Source organism: Lucilia sericata, unplaced genomic scaffold, assembly GCF_015586225.1.
Source record: "Lucilia sericata isolate MDLA Ls3-8-SP2 unplaced genomic scaffold, ASM1558622v1 Contig000759F_arrow, whole genome shotgun sequence".
Lineage (NCBI taxonomy): Eukaryota > Metazoa > Arthropoda > Insecta > Diptera > Calliphoridae > Lucilia > Lucilia sericata.
Window position 1 is genome coordinate 50728 of NW_023994756.1, and position 22649 is coordinate 73376.

A 22649-nucleotide genomic window follows, 5' to 3' on the forward strand; every position below is an offset into this window, starting at 1 on the left:
AAACGATTGATGACGTTATTTTTGTTGAATTATTGAATTAAGGGTTGTTTGGTTGGTTGGTTGAATACATTGCAACGTTTAGTTGCATGTTTAAATTGTTTTTAGTTTGGGGGGTGCCTCTGGTTTTTGGTCTGTGTTATATGCATGTGCTTCTCATGGCAATGTGTATTACGACTATTTTGGATTTATTGTCTTTGCCATTATTTCATTCTGTGTTTTTATACCCTACACCACTTTAGTGGGGAGGGTATATTGGGTTTGTGCTGATGTTTGTAACGCACAATAATATTGGTCCTATACCCACCTTAAAGTATACCAATCGGCTCAGAATCATTTTCTGAGTCGATTTAGCTATGTCCGTCCGTCTGTCCGTCCGTCTGTCCGTCCGTCTGTCCGTCCGTCTGTCCGTCCGTCTGTCCGTCCGTGTAAACCTTGTAATCAAACTACAGGTCGCAATTTTGAAGATAATTCAATGAAATTTGGTACATGATCTTCTATTGTCCAAGGGACGAAGCCTATTGAAAATGGTTAAGATCGGTCCATTATTTCACCTAGCCCCCATACAACTGAACCCCCCAAAAGGGCTTGTAATCCTTGTAATCAAACTACAGGTCGCAATTTTGGAGATAATTCAATAAAATTTGGCACATGAGTTTTTATGGTATCGCAGACGAAGCCTATTGAAAATGGTTACCATCGGTCCATTATTTCACCTAGCCCCCATACAACTGGAACCCCCGAATAGGGCTTTTAAAACTTGTAATCAAACTACAGGTCGCAATTTTGGAGATAATTCAATGAAATTTGGCACATGATCTTTTATGGTACCGTAGACGAAGCCTATTGAAAATGGTTACCATCGGTCCATTATTTCACCTAGCCCCCATACAACTGAAACCCCCGAATAGGGCTTTTAAAAGTTGTAATCAAACTACAGGTCACAATTTTGGAGATAATTCAATGAAATTTTGCACATGATCTTTTATGGTACCGTAGACGAAGCCTATTGAAAATGGTTACCATCGGTCCATTATTTCACCTAGCCCCCATACAACTGAACCCTCGAGTAGGGCTTTTAAAAGTTGTAATCAAACTACAGGTCGCAATTTTGGAGATAATTCAATGAAATTTGGCACATGATCTTTTATGGTACCGTAGATGAAGTCTGTTGAAAATGGTTTACATCGGTCCATTATTTCACCTTGCCCCCATACAACTGAACCCGCCGAATAGGGCTTTTAAGTTCATATTTTTGTTTAATATACTCATATCTCGACAAAAAGCTGCAATAACCAAGTTGTATACAAGACGTGATGACCCCCACGAATTCCATAATAATAGGTTCTCATATGACCCTAGCCCCTATGAAAAGCCCCCATCAAAATTTCACTTAAATGTCCACAATTTTATTCAACAATAAACGGCTTAAGTATGTATATCTAAGGCAAGGTACAATTCAACTTAAATGCTTTATTATGGCAACTAAATCACATTATATTTTTGTCAAAGGTGTAGGGTATTATATAGTCGGCCTCGCCCGACTATAATTTCTTACTTGTTTTTTTTGTTGAATTTTATTCATTTTCATTTTGTGTGGTATTGTGTCATTATAAATAGTAGTTATTTTGTACTGAACAAAAATCCATTGAAACTATAAAAACACTTTGAAAATTTAATGAGTTTAGGCGGCGTTGGTGGTGCTGGACAATTTTAAATGTAAATTACACAAAAAGGAAACTAGAGAGACTCATTGTTTTTTGTTTGAAAAAAAGCGTGCCCAACATGTGACACAAAGATAAACAATTTAATACAAATGAAAATAGCAGACAAACGGCGGCTGGCATTATGAAATTTTCATAATGGGAAAAGTGAAATTTTAAAGAAATTAAAAATTGTATATTTTGAAAACAAAAGTATAAAGAAAACATGTTTCTTTTAATTAATATGATCCAATAACCAAGATTAGTATGATTTTCAAAGATAGGGTTTTCAAAGAAAATAAATTACCAGAAATCATTTAACTTAATATAAACTTTCAAAATATTTCAATATTTAACATTTTGCTTCAATATTAAGTGAACTACATTACGTAGAGCAAAATTTTTTAAATATTTTTCTTTGACTATTTTTAGTTTTTTTCTTCTAACTTTAGTTTTAAGATAAAAAGAATTCTTCCAAACATATTTTATGAAAGCCAACACCTTATTGAATAAATCAAAGTGATTTCCAACTAATTATCTTACTTCGTTTAATTTTGTTAAATTTTCAAAGTTCATAAATTTTGAACAAAAATTTCATAAATTATTTTTATACAAGAAATTATTTCTAGAACGATTTTCTCACATATTTTGTGAGCAAGTAAATGACTTTTTTAGCATATTCTGAGAGATAGGACATCAATAATATTTAATCTTGAAATTTGGTTTCGATTTTGTTAAACACCCTACCTACAGCATTGTTCGAAAATGTGAATTTTTTTAAATATTTTTCAATTATTTTCAAATAAAACTAAAAACTTTTGGCAGAATTTGGAAAATTAAGTTTTAGTGATCACATCGCAGGGCAAAACACTTAAGCTAAATATAAAACTCTTATTCTCATTATCATCATCTTGTAAGAGGTCAAAGTTCAAATGTGAAATTTTCATTTGTTTTTTTTTGAGTTTTCATGGATTTTTGTTAAAAAAACTTTGTTATTAATGGAAGAAAATTTTTTATAAAAGTCAACACTTTAATTAATAAATTAAAGTAAATTTTTAAAAATTTTTATAAGCCACTGAATTTTGACAAATTTTTAAAGTTTAAACTTTTTTTAAAACTTAATAATAAAAAATCATGTGAAATTTTGAGTATTCAGGGATTTTTGTTAATAACTTTGTTATTAATTGAAGAAATAAATGTATAAAAATATTTTATAAACTGTTTTTTAAACAGTTTTCATACGCCACTTAATTTTGACAAATTTTAAAAGTTTAAAGATTTTTTAAATCATAATAATAATAAATCATATTTAGTTTTAAGTTTTCAAAGATTTTTGCCAAAAACTTTGTTATTAATAAATGCAAAATCTTTATAAAAATATTTTATAAAAGCCAACATTTTTAATAACAAATTAAAGAAATGTTTAAATAATTTCCGTACTCAACTTAATTTAAAGTTTATAAATTTTTGAAATCTTTATAATAAAAAATTATGTGTAATTATGAATTTTTAGGATTTTTGCTAATAACTTTGTTATTAATGGAAGAAACAAATGTATAAAAATATTTCATAAAAGCTAACACCTTAGTTAATAAATTAAAGAAAATTTTAAACAATTTTCATATGTCACTTAATTTTGACCAATTTTTAAAGTTTATAAATTTTTTAAATCTTAATAACAAAAAATCATGTGTAGTTTTGAGTTTTTAGGGATTTTTGTTAATAACTTTGTTATTAATAGAAGAAAAAAATTATAAAAATATTTTATAAAAGCCAACACTTTAAATTATTATTAAATTAAAGAAAATTTTAAACAATTTCCATATGCCACTTAATTTTGACAAATTTTCAAAGTTTATTTCATTTTGTGAAATTAATTACAAAAATTACATAAAATTTGTATAATGAGGAAACTCTTTTCTTAAAGGATTTTCTCTAGAATTTTGTTAGCAAATAGTTAATTTTTTAAAATATTCTGAAAGAAAAGCCTTCACTAGTAATTAATAATGAAATTTCATTTCGAGTTTGTTAAACACCCTACTTTCAGCAATGTTAGAAAATTATAACTTTTTAAAGGAATTTAAATTTACTAAAACCTTTATAAATATTTCTCACATGAAAATATTAAACAAATTTAAATGTTTTTAAAAAGCATACACAATTTCCTTTCCATTGATATATAATATGTTTAACTTTTCTTTTAAAAATTTTCGACAAATGCTTATCACTTTAGGGATTAAAAGATTTATTAAGTTTTCATTTATTTTAACAAAATGTTAAAAATTTTGTTAAAATTTTATTAAAATATTAAAATTTTTAATGGATTTTTTAAAAGTACACATGATTAGCTTTTCGTTGATATATAACATGTTTAACTTTCTTTACTTAAGTTTGAAGAAAATCCGTTCTAAGTAAAGACCTTTAAGCAAATTTCTGTTAATTACAGTTATGCTTAAAAATTAACGTCAAGGTTGTAATAGGTATTAATTTAAAAGATGATCGTATCATTTTTTTCTTTAAAATTAAATATTTTATTAAAATCTATCTATTTTATTTAAATTATTTTAAATTTTCTATCCTTTTTATTATATTTTTCATTTTTTTCTTTTTTCATGACTTGAGCTGTATAAACTCCATTAAATTATTGGACTAACTCAATCATATGTTGTCAGTCATAATGATTACGGTAATTTTTCTTCCAACTCCTTTTTTTCTAACTTTCTTCCTCCTTCCCCCATCCCTTTCGAACTCTTACTCTAACTTCCTGTAATTTTTCAATAAATATGACTTCAAATGCAACAAAATGTTTTTGTTTTTTTTTCTTTTTCCAATAAATTTTCTTGGAAGTTTGCCGATTTCCCAGCAAAACCTGGAAATTGCGTAATTTTTCTAATATTTCCCATAGTTCGTTTTTGTAGTTGTTGCATTACAAATCGTTGCAAATCGTGTTTCTCTCGCGCTTTCGCTCTTTATGCATAGAAATCCTGTGCTGTGTTTCGTTAGTTAGGAAATCAGTTGTTCTGCAGACGTTGAAAGTTTAACTTGGTGGTTAAATATTGTTAAAAAAAGGATTTTAAAGTGTTGTCTCCAAACAAGAATATTTTTATAAAAAAATTCTAGATTTTTATTAAAAAAAAGTGTTGAACATTTTAAAAAATTTGTTATCAAAAGTTTAAATAATTTAAAAGTTTTTCCAAAGAATTTAAACGAATTTATAAACCTTTAAAAAGGACTTTTTTAAGTGTAATAAAGGACTTTTAAAAAACTGTTACTAAAACTAATTAACTGTTAAGAGTAAAACTGTTAAAAAAGGTAAAACATCTTTATCATAAAAGTTATTGTTTAGTTAAGAAATTATAAAATTGTTTGATTCGAAAACAAAAGTATGTAGAAGACATAATGTTTCTCAAGTTGTTATGGTACAAAATAAAAGTAAATGAAGAAATTAAACTCAATATAAACTTTCTACTTAGTTACATAAGTGGAGTCAAAATTTTTAATGTTTTTCTTTGTCAATTTTTACTATTTTCTTTATAACTTTAGCTTTAACCGAACAAAAATCCTTTCAAAAATATTTTATGAAAGCCAACAAATTAATTAATAAATCAAAACAAATTTGAAACAATTATCTCGATTCTCTTAATTTTGACAAATTTTCAAAGTTCAAACATTTTAAACAAAAATTTCATAAATTCCTTTTTTGGCAAGTTTTAATATTTTCTTTATAACTTTAGCTTTAATAGAATAAAAATCTTTCAATAATATCTTATGGAAGCCAACGACTTAGGTTATAAATCAAAACAAATTCCAAACAATTATCTTACTTCGCTTAATTTTAACAAATTTTCAAAGTTCAAACATTTTAAACAAAAATTTCATAAATTCTTTTATTGTCAATTTTTCATATTTTCCTTATAACTTTAGCTTTAACAGAAAAAAAATTCTTTTAAAAATATCTTGTGAAAGCCAACAACTTAGTTAATAAATCAAAACAAATTCCAAACAATTATCTTACTTCGCTTAATTTTAACAAATTTTCAAAGTTCAAACATTTGAAACAAAAATTTCATAAATTTTTCCAAAAATGAAATTATTTCTAGAAAGATTTTCTCACATATTTTGTGAGCAAGTAAAATAGTTTTTTAGCATATTCTGAAAGAGAAAACTTCCAAAATATTTAATCATTTTGTTAAACACCCTACTTCAGCAGTGTTAGAAATTGGGAAATTTTTGAAATATTAATAAATTCTTACTTAAATAAGATAATTTCGAAAAAAAACTTACCATTTTATTAAAGCAGATGGAGCATTTCTCGAATCTGTAAAAGAGAACAAAAATTAATATAAAATTAAATTATTTATTAAAAAAAATATAAAAAATTAATTTCCCAGCTAATTTTTTCGCTTGAAACCTATTAAAATAATCTCTAATGGTTTAAGAAACTTTACCCATGATTGTTAAGAATGTCAGTTTTCTATACTATTAATTTCTAAATCAGTAACAATTTGTGAACAATTATGAAACGTTTTGCACATTTTAAAGTAATTTTATTTACCAGCAACTACAATTGCCTAGAAAAATGTTCTTCAAGTTGCTGTACATGTCTCAATAAGGTAATAATTTTAGTAGCAGCAACTTCTAGGCAAACTTTATTTAAGACAAAACTTTATTGCGCCAACTTTGGGGGAAAGAACTCTTAATACTTTTAATGATATATATAACTTTTTTCTGACAACTTTTTTAACTTAACTTTTCTATGTGTATGATTTATATCAAAGTAACTTTACTGCAGCAATTTCTATTAAAGCAACATTAATTGTGGCAACTTAAATTATATTATTATATACTTTCCGCCAGCAACTTTTATTGAAGCTTAAATATATGTATCTACTTTCGTTTCCACAATTGTAAAGAAAGTTTTTTCCGGCAACTTTAATTGCTTGACTTTTTTGCAGTTGTTTAAAGTGAAGTAGACTCTATTGCAGCAGTTTTGAAGGAAACTACGTATATTGAAGCAACTATTATTGAAACAACTTTTGTTAAGTTGCCATTTGTTCTTGGCTTTGAGAGAAGCAACTGTTATTGAAGCAACTATTATTGAAACAACTTTTGTTAAGTTGCCATTTGTTCCTCGCTTTGAGAGAAGCAACTGTTATTGAAGCAACTATTATTGAAACAACTATAGTTAAGTTTTAGATTTGTTTTATCAACTTTTGTGACTTTTCCTTTAAGGCAATCTGTGTAGCCTGAAATTTGAAGCAGCTTTTGTTGCAGCAACTTAAATTGCTGAAATTTTAAAGGCAATTTTTATTGAAGCAATATTTATTGAAACCACTTTCTTTGAGTTAACACTTACTACAACAATGTTTGTTGAGCCAGCTTTAAAGCAATTTGTGTGGCCTTAACTTTAAAGCAACTTTTGTTGCAGTAACTTTTATTGTCGCAATTATAATTGTCGCAACTTTTGTGGCAGCAACTTTAGTTGCTCGTTTCTTTTATTTTGATTTAATTTATTTGTTGTTGTTTCTCATCTTCTTGTTTTTTTTTTTTGTTTAAAATTTCATCGATATTCTTTTCCTTAACAACTGCCTTAAGCCGGTTTGATTGATTGTCTAACAATTATTATGCTCCAATTGCAGCAAATGCCGCAACAATTAAAGAAAAACTAAGAAAAATTTCGTAATTTTTTTATAATAAATTTTCTAGCAAAATCGTAAACTTTCGTTTGTTTTACACTAAAACGAAGTTATAGCCAAAGGAGTTGTATAATAACTGGAAAAACAAACTCACCCTGTTCCTAGACAAGTGTGTAGTAGATGACTGTTTCGAAAAAGCAATATCCTTTCATGTCTACTATTTGGCTCCATTTAGGCGGCTAACGTTTGGGTTTTTGTTAGATTTAAACACTTTGATGTTGTTGTACAAAAGACAACAAAAAAAGCTTATTTGTAAAAGCAGCTGTTGTTTTTTTCTTCTTGATTTTTTAGGCTTTTACTTAAAAACAACAACATTTATATATTATTTTTGGCTTTTAGCCAAAACACGAACATTTTTTGGTCGTGTTTTACAACAAAAAAAAAAAAAAAAAAGAAAGAAAAATAAAAACAATAACACGAACTGGCTATAGCATGCTGTGGAAATGTAATTCCCGTATTGGAATAAATTTGTATGCTTTGCTTTTGTCTTGGAAGTAGAACGAGGCTTAAACGAATAAACGAACGTAACAAAACGAAAGAAAGGAAGTAAAGAAAACAGGATAAAACTTATGAGACTAGAGCAAACATTAACAACAGTTCGAAAATGAAAATTCAGTCTTCGTCGAGCTTTCAAAACGTGTGCAACTAAAAAACAGAAAATAAAACCTTTAAGAAAGTAATAAATATTTAAAAAAAGAAGCAGTGTTTGAAATACACAAATATAATAAAAGGAATTTTAAAATAATGGTAAAGGCAGTATTTAATAATAAATTAATAATTATAAAAAAATAAAAAAGAAAATTTTAAACAATAAACAAATTGTTAACAATATTAAAAGGATTAAAAAATATTTTTAAACAATTTAAAGTATATTTAAACTTATTAAATATTTTGCACAAGTTTTTCTTAGAAATCGAAAGAAAGTTTAAAACAAATTATGAAAACTTTAAATTTCCAAAGAATTTTTAGGAAAACCAGGAAATTTTAACAATTTGCAAATGAAAAAAAATCTATAAATTAACAAAATTCAAATTGTGAACAAAAAATGTGAAAAATTATAATATTTAAAAAAAATTTATGAAAGTTCAAGAACAAATGTGAAAAACTACAAAATTTTAAGAGAATTTGAAACAATTCTTTTTAAAAAAATAAAACAGATCCACAAAGAATTCGTAAGAAATCTTTAAAATTAAACAAATTTAAATAATTTTATTATAAATTCCACAAAAATTTAAAAAAAATATTATCTAAAGAATTTTTAGGAATTTTTTAGAATCTAACAATTCTTCGCTCGATTTTTAAAAAAATTTTTAAGCAAAGTTAAAGAAATTGTATTAAAAATTTAGCAAAATTGCGAAAAACTATAGAATTTTAAAATAATTTGCAAAAAATGTGAACAAATTCAGTTTAACTCTAGATCTTGTACAGTTCTAGTTCGGTTCTAGTTTAGTTCTAGTTCAGTTCTAGTTCAGTTCTAGTTCAGTTCTAGTTCAATTCTAGTTCAGTTCTAGTTCAGTTCTAGTTCAGTTCTAGTTTAGTTCTAGTTCAGTTTTAGTTCAGTTTTAGTTCAGTTCTAGTTCAGTTCTAGTTCTAGTTCTGTTCTAGTTCTGTTCTAGTTCTGTTCTAGTTCTGTTCTAGTTCTGTTCTAGTTCAGTTCTAGTTCAGTTCTAGTTCAGTTCTAGTTCAGTTCTAGTTCAGTTCTAGTTCAGTTCTAGTTCAGTTCTAGTTCAGTTATAGTTCAGTTCTAGTTCAGTTCTAGTTCAGTTCTTAGTTCTAGTTCAGTTCTAGTTCAGTTCTAGTTCAGTTCTAGTTCAGTTCTAGTTCAGTTCTAGTTCAGTTCTAGTTCAGTTCTGGTTCAGTTCTAGTTCAGTTCTAGTTCAGTTCTAGTTCAGTTCTAGTTCAGTTCTAGTTCAGTTCTAGTTCAGTTCTAGTTCAGTTCTAGTTCAGTTCTAGTTCTAGTTCAGTTCTAGTTCTGTTCTAGTTCTGTTCTAGTTCTGTTCTAGTTCAGTTCTAGTTCAGTTCTAGTTCAGTTCTAGTTCAGTTCTAGTTCAGTTCTAGTTCAGTTCTAGTTCAGTTCTAGTTCAGTTCTAGTTCAGTTCTAGTTCAGTTCTAGTTCAGTTCTAGTTCAGTTCTAGTTCAGTTCTAGTTCAGTTCTAGTTCAGTTCTAGTTCAGTTCTAGTTCAGTTCTAGTTCTGTTCTAGTTCAGTTCTAGTTCTCTTCTAATTCAGTTTTAGTTCAACTGTAGTGCAGCAGTCTTAAGGGCTTTAACTCTACCTTCATTAAACTCTTTTTTAAATAACTAAATTTCATTCTTTAAACTTAATTACTACAGAAAATTTAAAATAAATCTCAACAAAATTACCGATTTCTTTAAAAACACAAACAAAATCTTTCATTTCCTGTTTAAAACTGTAATATAACGGTAATAGTAGTGTGAGTATTAGTGAGTAAGTTTTACTCTTTGTTGGTCTCTTTATGCAACTCCCTTTATAATAATGCTTGCATGAGTAATTTAACAAGGCTCTGCTTCTTCCTTTTCAATTTTATACATTGGAGTTATAGTCCTTGTAGTTGTTGTTATTGCTGCACCATACTCTTACTCCCTAATAAATGAGTAAGTCATTTATAGTTAGTGGAATTGTTGTTGTTTTTACATATTGACAAATACAATATCCTTTTACAAAAACACTTTGTGTGTGCATTATATTTTTAGTGGAGTTTTGTTGTTTTTTCTTTCGTCTTGTATTAATATTCGGTGGTGTTAGTGTTCTATTGATTCTTTCTTTTTTTTCGTGATCCTTTTTATTATTATTCTTTTCAGTTCATATTTGTTTTATATATCTATCTGTATACAATAAAAACAACAACAATGTTAAACGTTGCACAACAACAAATAAAAGGAGCAAGAAAAAAACTACATTCAAGTTGGATTTATATATTGAGTTTTGTCGGCAAAAGAAGTGTCAGTTTAATTTTATACACCGACGGGTGCGGTCCTTTTCAGAAAAAAAAAAAATTAAAAATATCCTTTGAAAAGTGTTTCTATAAGAAATGAAAAAATATTTCTATAGAATATAAAAAGTAAGGAAATCAATACAAGTGTAAAAAATATTATTAAAAGACTATATTATAAAAAAAAATCATAAAAAGGACTAAAACAAAAAATATAACTTTAAATTGAAGATTGAAGAAGAGTAAAATATAATGAATTTTTAATGAAAAAAATATTCGAAACAAGATGTTTAAAACCTACAATTTATAAAATTATAGACTTTTTATACCCTACACCACTTTAGTGGGGAGGGTATATTGGGTTTGTGCTGATGTTTGTAACGCACAATAATATTGGTCCTATACCCACCTTAAAGTATACCAATCGGCTCAGAATCATTTTCTGAGTCGATTTAGCTATGTCCGTCCGTCTGTCCGTCCGTCTGTCCGTCCGTCTGTCCGTCCGTCTGTCCGTCCGTCCATGTAAACCTTGTAATCAAACTACAGGTCGCAATTTTGAAGATAATTCAATGAAATTTGGTACATGATCTTCTATTGTCCAAGGGACGAAGCCTATTGAAAATGGTTAAGATCGGTCCATTATTTCACCTAGCCCCCATACAACTGAACCCCCCAAAAGGGCTTGTAATCCTTGTAATCAAACTACAGGTCGCAATTTTGGAGATAATTCAATAAAATTTGGCACATGAATTTTTATGGTATCGCAGACGAAGCCTATTGAAAATGGTTACCATCGGTCCATTATTTCACCTAGCCCCCATACAACTGGAACCCCCGAATAGGGCTTTTAAAACTTGTAATCAAACTACAGGTCGCAATTTTGGAGATAATTCAATGAAATTTGGCACATGATCTTTTATGGTACCGTAGACGAAGCCTATTGAAAATGGTTACCATCGGTCCATTATTTCACCTAGCCCCCATACAACTGAAACCCCCGAATAGGGCTTTTAAAAGTTGTAATCAAACTACAGGTCACAATTTTGGAGATAATTCAATGAAATTTTGCACATGATCTTTTATGGTACCGTAGACGAAGCCTATTGAAAATGGTTACCATCGGTCCATTATTTCACCTAGCCCCCATACAACTGAACCCTCGAGTAGGGCTTTTAAAAGTTGTAATCAAACTACAGGTCGCAATTTTGGAGATAATTCAATGAAATTTGGCACATGATCTTTTATGGTACCGTAGATGAAGTCTGTTGAAAATGGTTTACATCGGTCCATTATTTCACCTTGCCCCCATACAACTGAACCCGCCGAATAGGGCTTTTAAGTTCATATTTTTGTTTAATATACTCATATCTCGACAAAAAGCTGCAATAACCAAGTTGTATACAAGACGTGATGACCCCCACGAATTCCATAATAATAGGTTCTCATATGACCCTAGCCCCTATGAAAAGCCCCCATCAAAATTTCACTTAAATGTCCACAATTTTATTCAACAATAAACGGCTTAAGTATGTATATCTAAGGCAAGGTACAATTCAACTTAAATGCTTTATTATGGCAACTAAATCACATTATATTTTTGTCAAAGGTGTAGGGTATTATATAGTCGGCCTCGCCCGACTATAATTTCTTACTTGTTTTCAAATTGGAATTATGGACAAATTTTAATGATAACCGGCGAATTGGAAAATATTAATGAAAAAAAAAAATGTAATCAAATTAAATAGAAAATTCATTCAACGAAAATTATAATGAAAATTTTTAATAATTCTGTTTCTGTTCTGTTTCTGTTCTAGTTCAGTTCGAACTTAGTTCTAGTTCAGTTTTAGTTCAGTTCTAATTCAGTTCTAGTTCAGTTCTAGTTCAGTTCTAGTTCAGTTCTAGTTCAGTTCTAGTCAGTTCTAGTTCAGTTCTAGTTCAGTAGCAGTTCTAGTTCAGTTCTAGTTCAGTTCTAGTTCAGTTCTAGTTCAGTTCTAGTTCAGTTCTAGTTCAGTTCTAGTTCAGTTCTAGTTCAGTTCTAGTTCAGTTCTAGTTCAGTTCTAGTTCAGTTCTAGTTCAGTTCTAGTTCAGTTCTAGTTCAGTTCTAGTTCAGTTCTAGTTCAGTTCTAGTTCAGTTCTAGTTCAGTTCTAGTTCAGTTCTAGTTCAGTTCTAGTTCAGTTCTAGTTCAGTTCTAGTTCAGTTCTAGTTCAGTTCTAGTTCAGTTCTAGTTCAGTTCTAGTTCAGTTCTAGTTCAGTTCTAGTTCAGTTCTAGTTCAGTTCTAGTTCAGTTCTAGTTCAGTTCTAGTTCAGTTCTAGTTCAGTTCAGTTCTAGTTCAGTTCTAGTTCAGTTCTAGTTCAGTTCTAGTTCAGTTCTAGTTCAGTTCTAGTCAGTTCTAGTCAGTTCTAGTTCAGTTCTAGTTCAGTTCTAGTTCAGTTCTAGTTCAGTTCTAGTTCAGTTCTAGTTCAGTTCTAGTTCAGTTCTAGTTCAGTTCTAGTTCAGTTCTAGTTCAGTTCTAGTTCATTTCTAGTTCAGTTCTAGTTCAGTTCTAGTTCTAGTTCTAGTTCTGTTCTAGTTCTGTTCTAGTTCTAGTTCTAGTTCTGTTCTAGTTCTGTTCTAGTTCTAGTTCTGTTCTAGTTCTGTCTAGTTCTGTTCTAGTTCTGTTCTAGTTCGTCTAGTTCTGTTCTAGTTATGTTCTAGTTCTGTTCTAGTTCTGTTCTAGTTCTGTTCTAGTTCTGTTCTAGTTCTGTTCTAGTTCTGTGCTAGTTCGGTTTTAGTTCTGTTCTAGTTCTGTTCTCGTTCTGTTCTAGTTTAATTCTGGTTGAGTTAAAGTTGGTTTTATAGAATGTTAAGTTTTTTCATCACCTAAAGTGCCGCATTAGCTTTTATTTTCATTATCCTTTTTAACCTTATGGTTCTCTTCACATTCACTCTATTACAACTTATTTTCTGAAACATATTCCCAATAGTTGTTTTCAGTTAGAATTTATGGCCAAAGCCCCAAGAAAAAAATAAAAACAAAATGTCTTATTTGAGTACGATTATCACACCCACACGATTTTAGGGAATTTTGTATGCTAAGAGTTTTTTCCTAAACAATTTTGTTTTTTTTGTCTTCGATAAGGACAACTTTTACTTCTAAAGAAGATAAAATAAGTATCAAGTTTTATTTTTATTTAGAGAAGTTCTTTTTTCTGTATTTTTTTTTTTTTTTGTATTTTGGCCAAAAAGGTCAAAAATTGTCTGGAGGAGAAAATGAAAAGTTATACAACACAAGACAGCACTTAAAATTGACGACAGACTGACGCGTGTGTTTTTGCTAGATGTATGCATGTAATGTAGAGAAAAAATTTTGCTGAAAATATATAAATAGAAAACTGAACAAACTTGTAGCCGGTGGATGTTGATTTTTCCAAAGTAGACTTTTAAGACGGCTGGAAAAACTTTTTTGTTGTTGGTGAAAGGAGGAGAGGGGGTGTGAAGAATTTTGTATTTCGGTTAAAAACAAAACATGTAGAAACATTAAAAGTAAATGATGTTGAAGTTACCACAGAAGAAAAAAACAAAACTACAAGTATAAAAATAAATAAAACTGAAAGGAAAATGCAAAAAAAAACTAACTCGAAATGTTTGAGAAATAGTCTTTTAACAGGGGCAATAAAAATATTGTCGGGTAAATAGAAAACATAAAAATAAGCAAAAAGGATGAGTAATGGTTAAAGGAATTTTGGTTAAAGATACTTTAAGGAATAAGAAAATTTTAAGGGAAAAAACTTGTAAATAGTTAAAAATATTTAAAACTGTAATCATAAAGAGCTTATGGGATTAGAACATAAAAATATTTAAAATTTTAGAGAATGAAGCAGCATATTCAGTTCCCTTATATAAAAGTAAAATTTTCAAATTTATTAAAAGTTTATGACTCAACTATAGGCTTTAGCAGATAACAACATAAAACAGGAAGTTTTAAGCTTAAAAAGGTCCTTAAATGTTTCTTTTATCTCTTCTTTTTTTACACAAATATCATTTTAGTATAAAAATTATTATATATGACTTAATAACAACATCCCTATTACAATTTATAAAATAAAACTGAGATGGACTCTATATGTTTCTCGTTTTCATATCAACACAGACAAGCCCTTGTTGTTTTGTGGCCTCAGGCCATAAAAATAGCACACAAATTTTCATCCATCAATGTCTGAACACATCATCTACAAAATATAAAAATAACAATAATAATAAAACCAAAAACAACAACTACAATAATATTATATCAAAAAATCTAAAGAAGAAGAAGATGGTAGAAGCAAGGAGGCACAAGAAGAAAAAACTTCACAAAAACAAAAATGACGAAAAATATTTAATATTCCCAGTACTAGGAATGTTTAAACCAAAATACACAGAGAAAATTTGAAAAAACAAATTAAAACTTAGTTCGGAGTCAGGTTTAGTTGAGTTATATATCAGTTTTCGAACAGCTCCAGTTTATTTCTAGTTCAGTTCTAGTGCAGATCTAGTTCGTTCTAGTTCAGTTCTAGTTCAGTTCTAGTTCAGTTTCTAGTTCAGTCTAGTTCAGTTCTAGTTCAAGTTCTAGTTCAGTTCTAGTTCAGTTTCTAGTTCAGTTCTAGTTCATTCTAGTTCAGTTCTAGTTAGTTCTAGTTCAGTTCTAGTTCAGTTCTAGTTCAGTTCTAGTTCAGTTCTAGTTCAGTTCTAGTTCAGTTCTAGTTCAGTTCTAGTTCAGTTCTAGTTCAGTTCTAGTTCAGTTCTAGTTCAGTTCTAGTTCAGTTCTAGTTTCGTTCTAGTTCAGTTCTAGTTCAGTTCTAGTTCAGTTCTAGTTCAGTTCTAGTTTCAGTTCTAGTTCAGTTCTAGTTCAGTTCTAGTTCAGTTCTAGTTCAGTTCTAGTTCAGTTCTAGTTCAGTTCTAGTTCAGTTCTAGTTCAGTTCTAGTTCAGTTCTAGTTCAGTTCTAGTTCAGTTCTAGTTCAGTTCTAGTTCAGTTCTAGTTCAGTTCTAGTTCAGTTCTAGTTCAGTTCTAGTTTAGTTCTAGTTCAGTTCTAGTTCTAGTTCGTTCTAGTTCAGTTCTAGTTCAGTTCTAGTTCAGTTCTAGTTCAGTTCTAGTTCAGTTCTAGTTCAGTTCTAGTTCAGTTCTAGTTCAGTTCTAGTTCAGTTCTAGTTCAGTTTCTAGTTCTGTTCTAGTTCAGTTCTAGTTCAGTTCTAGTTCAGTTCTAGTTCTATTCTAGTTCTGTTCTAGATCTGTTCTAGTTCTGTTCTAGTTCTGTTCTAGTTCTGTTCTAGTTCTGTTCTAGTTCTGTTCTAGTTCTGTTCTAGTTCTGTTCTAGTTCAGTTCTAGTTCTGTACTAGTTCTGTTCTAGTTCTGTTCTAGTTCTGTTCTAGTTCTGTTCTAGTTCTGTTCTAGTTCTGTTCTAGTTCTGTTCAAGTTCTGTTCTAGTTCTGTTCTAGTTCTGTTGTAGTTCTGTTCTAGTTCTATTCTAGTTCTCTTCTAGTTCTGTTCTAGTTCTATTCTAGTTCTGTTCTAGTTCTGTTCTAGTTCTGTTTTAGTTCTGTTCTGTTCTAGTTAAGTTTTATATCCGTTTTCCCTTAATTCTTTTGCATTCCTAATACAATTTCTCTCAGTGTTTTCTTTCGTTTCAGTACACAACTTCTTGTATGTAATATTTGCACATGAAACATTATACAAATGTCGTCAGAAATATTATTATTTCCTTTTAAACACAACACTGCAGTATAAACTCTTTGAATATTTTTTTTATAATTTTTATATTTTGGAAACAATCCAAATTCGTAATAATGAAATAAATAAAATTCTAAAGGCCCTGTGTGTGCTGTACAAAGGCAAAAGTATTAAAAGCTAAATACGCATACAAAACTCCAGTTGCTATTTTTATAGTTGAAAATAAACTGACAAAAGCAAAAAAAAAAATAAGTCACATCATGTTGTGTTTTGTTGGTGCCAAACAACACCCCACCCCACAAAAAACTCCCTCTTTGCAACAAAACTATAAATATTTGCAAATAAATAAATGACTCATGAATTTTCTCTAGAAGTAATCGTACTCTTTCTTATTCGTAAGAGTTTTTGTTTTTTTGAAGTAAGAGTGTGGAACGAATTATAATGAAGCAAGAGTTGTCGTTAGTGTAACGACAAACCGAAAAGTCTGCATTGTATATAGACGGCGTCATGTGCATTAGAGTTTTAAATAATTTTTGGAGCCTTTTGGCATAGTGTTTTTTGGGTGTGTGTGTGTGTTTTTTGATGTTTTTAGTTTATAGTTTTTGTAGTGTGTGCCAAATTGCATTTTTTTTGGTTGCTTTTTGTTGTTTTTTTTCAGCAGGGTTGAAAGTAAAAGGAATCTATAAATTATGGTTATAAAATTCAGTTTTTTGTTGTCAGGCGTCATTTAATAGTTTTCCCCCTACTAAAAGTGTTTGTTCAAAAGGAAATGTAATTTGTTTATGGTTTTTCTGTTTGCATCTTTTTATGTTTAAATTTTAATTATACTAAGGGTTTGTGTATGTGTTCATTTAGTGTTTTAGGGCTCATTAAACAAAGTTGAGGAATAAATTTTTGTCATTTTTAATGAAAACTAAAATTTCCGAAAAAAATTCTTGAATAATTTTATTATTTAAAAGTTTTTAGGAGTTGTTAACATAAAAAAGTTTACATATGGAAATGTAAATATTTGCCAATTTTTTAAATTGTTACACTAAGGCGTATGAGTGTTATTAATTAGGAGTTATTTTACAAAATTTTGCATAACCCAGTCATTTTTCAACAAAATGAAGACAAATAAATTACTTTTCATTTCAAACACTTTAAGCTTTAATAATCGGTAACATGATTTTGTTAAGATAATATAGTTTTTGTTGTAGAGCTCTTCAAAGTTAAACATTTTTCAAAGGAACTAATTTTTTTCAATTTTTCAAAATTTTAAACATTTAAAGTTTTTTAATTGTTAAATTTATTTAATTATTATAGGTTTTCTTAAGGATTTTTTTTAAAATTTAAGCTGGGGATCATATTTTTTCTAAAATTTTTAAAATTGTTATACTAAGGCGTATGAGCAATATTAATTGGGAGTTATTTTACAAAATTTTGCATAACTCGGCCATTTTTCATAGGAATAGAGGCAAATAAATTAGATTTTATTTAAAACACTTTAGGCTTTAATAATCGGAAACATATTTTTGTCAAAGTGTTATAGTTTTTGTAGTAGAGCCCTTCAAAGTAGAAAATTTTCCAAGGAAATGTTTTTTTTTTTAATTTTCTATAATTTTAAACATTTTAAGTGTTTTAATTGTTAAACTCATTAATGATTTAAAATATTGTTATAAAAACTTGTTAAAATTTGAATTGGAGACAGAATTTTTATTATATATTTAAAATTGGTGTACTAAGGCGTATGAGTATTATTAATTTGGAGTTATTTTACAAAGTTGTTTATAACTCGGCCATCTTTAATAGGAATAGAGGCAAATAAATTAGGTTTTGCTTAAAACACTTAAAGCTTTAATAATTGGCATCAAAATTCAATAACGATGTTATAGTTTTTGTTTAAGAACTCTTTAAAGTTAAAAAATAATTTCAATTTTTTAAATAATTAATTTTCTTTTTCTATTTCTTTTTTTAGATTTACAAATTTTAAATGAACTTTAGCAGCCAGTACTTTAAAACCAACCAAATATAAAAGGATATTGATTTAAAGTTACCAACCAGCAGCAAAAATAATAAAATTAAACCATTAATTAAATAAAAACTTTAAAATTATTAATATATAAAAAATATATATTATAAAAAACAATTAATTAATTTTAAAAAAACTTAAATATTCAAGAAAAATATTAGAGCCTAAGAAGTCCAAAAACAAATATATTAAACAAAAAACTGATATTAAAACAAATAAAGATAAAATCACGCCATTTACAACAATAAATAAATAATTAACACAAAATTATTAAAACAAACTCACACAGTTATTAAAATTTAAATAAATTATAAAAAACACTAAACTCCTTATAAACTTAAGCAAAAAAACAAAAAATTTGCATAAAACACTTGGTCTTTGAAAAACCAAGAAAAAGACAAGACATAATAAACCTCAAACTGAGCAAAATAAATCCCCTTCTCTACCCTTTTTCACTGGAAAAGAGAAAAACCAAGGGGAAGCTAAAAAAATCTCAACAGCAACAACTAAAAAATAAACAACAACGAGAGCAGAGTCTAGTCAACTGAAGAAACGACTTCAAAACGTAAAAAAAAACGAACAAAGTGAGTGAGTGTTTCTGCTGAAGTGCAACATTTTGTAGCAGGCCGCCTATAACACAGTCTGCATTACAATTTGCTAACGAACACACTTGCCACACACTAGAAAGACAAAAAAGAAGAAAGAGTTTAAAATTGTTTAGTTTTTTCGAATTTAATTTTCCAAAGAAAAAAAATTGCTTTAAAATATAAAAAGAAAATCTAATTTTCTCAAGTGTGTACAAATTTTTCCAAAAAATTTTTAATAAAAAAAAAAACATTTTTTAAAAAGACTGATATGGTTTGCAAAATATAAAACAAAAAAGTTTACAAAAAATTATACAAATTACTTAAAAGAAAAAGAAATTTCATAGAAATTTTTTTTAAACAGAATTTAAAGATTTTACAAAAATCTTTCAAATTCTCTCCAAAACTTTAAAAAAACAAACCCTTAATAAACAAATAAAAAGCAAAGGTTCCTGTTGACACAATTTCAAATTTTTATTAAACAAATTTTAAGAAATTTCTATTTTAAAAGAAAGTAACCAGAAGAAGTAAAGTTTTGTTGGAAAAGTAACTGTGATGAGTGATTTAGAAAAAATGAATGGTGCTAATGGCGGCACTTTAAACGGCCTAGTGGGTGATGAGACACCCATTATGGCCAATGGCTCGTTGGCAGCAACTGGGAATGGAGTAGCAGCTCAGGGCTCTACTACTAATGGAGCGGCTGGCGCTTCCACTGCTGCAGGTGATAATGGCGCTGCTGCTGCTGCCACTACTAATGGTGGTGGCACTGGTGTTGGTGATACTGGTACGGCTGCTTCTTTAAAAGCCGTTGAATCGGCTGTTTCTTGTTCTTCTATGGCTGGTGATGATGCTGGCACCGATGCTGGTGCTATCTCTATACCACCTTCCGAGGCGGGTGGTCGTCCTCCTTTGGATACTGCCTGTTCGGATGGTGGCGGCCCTTCCAGTTTGGTTGGTGGCATGGTTGGACCACCCAGCCCTTTAACCGGCTGTTATTTGCTTATCATTTTGGGTGAACCGCACTCCGAGGAGCATAAAGATAATATTCTACAACATTTGTTGAAAGGTAAGTGATTTCCTATTTACAATAAAATAATCAAATCACTTTCACTATGGGGCAAAAGTACTTAAAAAACTCGTCTTTTTTTACCAGTTAGAGAACTAGTCCTTTTAGTAGCAAAATTTTTATTTCTTTTCTCTAACAAATTTGAAACATTTCTTTTCTATAGACTTTAAAATTAGTTTAGAACTCAAAAATTTTTAAGGAATTTCCATTTTTTTAGAAAATTTTCAATGGTTTTTTCTATAATTGAATAGTTTTTATCAAATTTTGGCGTAAAACGTTTTTACATTTTAGAATTCCCAAAAAAAGTTTTAAATATTTAAACCAAAAATCAATTTTTAAGTTTTTTTTAACAATTTGTCTACTTAGGCGTATGAGTATTATTAATTGGAAGTTATTTTACAAAAACAACTATCTCTGGCTATTTTTTAAGGAAATGACAAGAATTATAACTGAACTAGCAGTGAACTAGAACAGACTAGAACTGAACTAAAACTGAACTAGAACTGAACTAGAACTGAACTAGAACTAGAACTAGAACTGAACTAGAACTGAACTAGAACTAGAACTGAACTAGAACTGAACTAGAACTGAACTAGAACTGAACTAGAACTGAACTAGAACTGAACTAGAACTGAACTAGAACTGAACTAGAACTGAACTAGAACTAGAACTGAACTAGAACTGAACTAGAACTGAACTAGAACTAGAACTGAACTAGAACTGAACTAGAACTAGAACTGAACTAGAACTGAACTAGAACTGAACTGAACTAGAACTGAACTAGAACTGAACTAGAACTAGAACTGAACTAGAACTGAACTAGAACTGAACTAGAACTGAACTAGAACTGAAACTAGAACTGAACTAGAACTGAACTAGAACTGAACTAGAACTGAACTAGAACTGAACTAGAACTGAACTAGAACTGAACTAGAACTGAACTAGAACTGACTAGAACTGAACTAGAACTGAACTAGAACTGAACTAGAACTGAACTAGAACTGAACTAGAACTGAACTAGAACTGAACTAGAACTGAACTAGAACTGAACTAGAACTGAACTAGAACTGAACTAGAACTGAACTAGAATTGAACTAGAACTAAACTAGAACTGAACTAGAACTGTACAAGAACTGAACTAGAAAAAAGATAAATTGAAAGAGTTTGCTTAAGGTTTGCCAGAGTTATCAAATGATTATTATCTAAAGCCTACTTTTAGGTTATATTAAAAAATCTCTTAAACACTTAATTAGTTTAATTTTTAACCATTTATAAACTGTAAAGCAAAATTATTATATAATAATTTAAAGTAATTATTATTAGATTTTATTACGGTTTATTTTTCTTTTCACAACTTACACTCAAACACAAATGTAGTTCAATGTTACAAAAAAAAATGTATAAAAACATTGTGGTATTTTTTTCAAACAAAGAGAAAATTAGTTATTATGACCATTATTGCTGGCTAGAGAATTAAAGGTAAAAAAATGTATTTTTAATAAATTACTTGCAGTAATAGAAAACTAAAGCAAAGCACACACAAAAACAATTAAATTTTGAAAAAGCAAAAAAAAAACTTCTTACAGATTTGCTGCTAGCTGGCTGACTGACTGGCTGGCAGTTGACTATACAATTTAAACAGCTGCTTTCCAAGCAGCACGCGACTTTAATTATTCAAGCGTTAAGTTTAGCGTTTTTGCTGTGTTTTTTGAATTGTTTATTTAAGTGTATTTTTTTTTTTTCTCTTGTGGTCTTAAAATATTTAGGCGTTATTTTTCTTTTGGTGTAATTTTTTTTGCATTTTTTGCTTTGACTTTTCTTTATGGTGTGCGGATTTGTTTAAAAAAATATAGATATAATTCTTAATGTTTAAATTATGATTCTTTCTTTCTGTTGGCAACGATAATTGGACAATAATTGCTTCAAGTGTTTGAGTGTTTAAAACGACATGACATTGTGTGTTTAAATAAAGAGGAAAATATCAGCTGAGTTTTAAGTTATTATTTGAAATTGTAGTAATAAGTAGACAAGTTTAGTCAATAGTTTTGTGTTACAAAAGATGTTGATTTTTCTTTTTTTTCCTTTTTTTGTTAAACGTTTTGAGTTTGTTTGTGATTTCAATCGGTAATTGTGTGTTTGTAGTTTTTTAATATTTTTATAATTAAAGTTTTTATCTGTTTCTTTTTCCTCTTGCTCTATGTTTGTGTTATAATTATGTTGATTTTATAGCAATTATTTTTGCTAAATGCTATTATTATTATTTTTTCTATAATAATTTTATTATAAAATTGTTTTTTTTTTTTTTGTAAGAAGAAAGATATGATAAATATCATGTTTTAATTGCAATTAAAAAAATTATTAAATATTAACGGAGAATTTTTTATTATTTAAATAGAAACATAAAGAACAAAGGAATTTTTTCGAATTAAACAGTTAAAACAATGAATTTATTATCAAGTTTTAATAATAAAGCAATAAATTTTCATTTTAAAGCTGATTTTAAAATGTATAGCATACCTTAAAGAGGTATTTTGAAAATATTTTTTTATATAGTCAACTTTTAGGGGTAAAGTTTAGACAATTCAATAGTTAACAAGAAAACCAACTGAAAATAAAAAAATTGTATGAATACCTCAACTTGCACAGTTTTAATAAAACTTTTAAAAACTAAAGCCTACTTTTGTGCTAAATTCAAAATTTTCTTTTTTGAAACCGCTTGAAAGCTTAATTCAATTATAGTTTCCGTTTAAATTCTTAATAAATTAACATTAACAAAAAAAATTTCCAAAGCTAAAGCCTACTTTTAGGATGTGTTGCAGTCCACTACTTAATACAGCATATATTTAGGGTTTAATGCATACAAGTTAAACAAATTATAGCAGAAAATCCAAAAAATTAGTTTTTTATTATTCCCAATAAAAACTTATAAAAAACTGTAATTAATATTGTAA

The 22649-nt window shown here is 28.5% G+C and overlaps 1 protein-coding gene across 3 annotated transcripts in view; it reads left to right on the forward strand.

Moving 5' to 3' along the window:
• The window catches only part of LOC119607898 (microtubule-associated protein futsch), a 114728-nt gene that overhangs the window by 4079 nt on the left and 88000 nt on the right, over positions 1-22649 (forward strand). Inside the window, exons 1-2 of one of the 3 annotated variants that reach the window (XM_037962029.1) lie at positions 8016-8143; positions 17995-19698. In XM_037962029.1, the coding sequence (XP_037817957.1) occupies positions 19188-19698 (511 nt within the window). In that variant the 5' untranslated portion in view covers positions 8016-8143; positions 17995-19187. Of the gene's footprint in view, positions 1-8015; positions 8144-9728; positions 9830-17994; positions 19699-22649 lie in introns of those variants that run through there. The other 2 variants (XM_037962030.1, XM_037962027.1) reach the window with 2 other exon arrangements.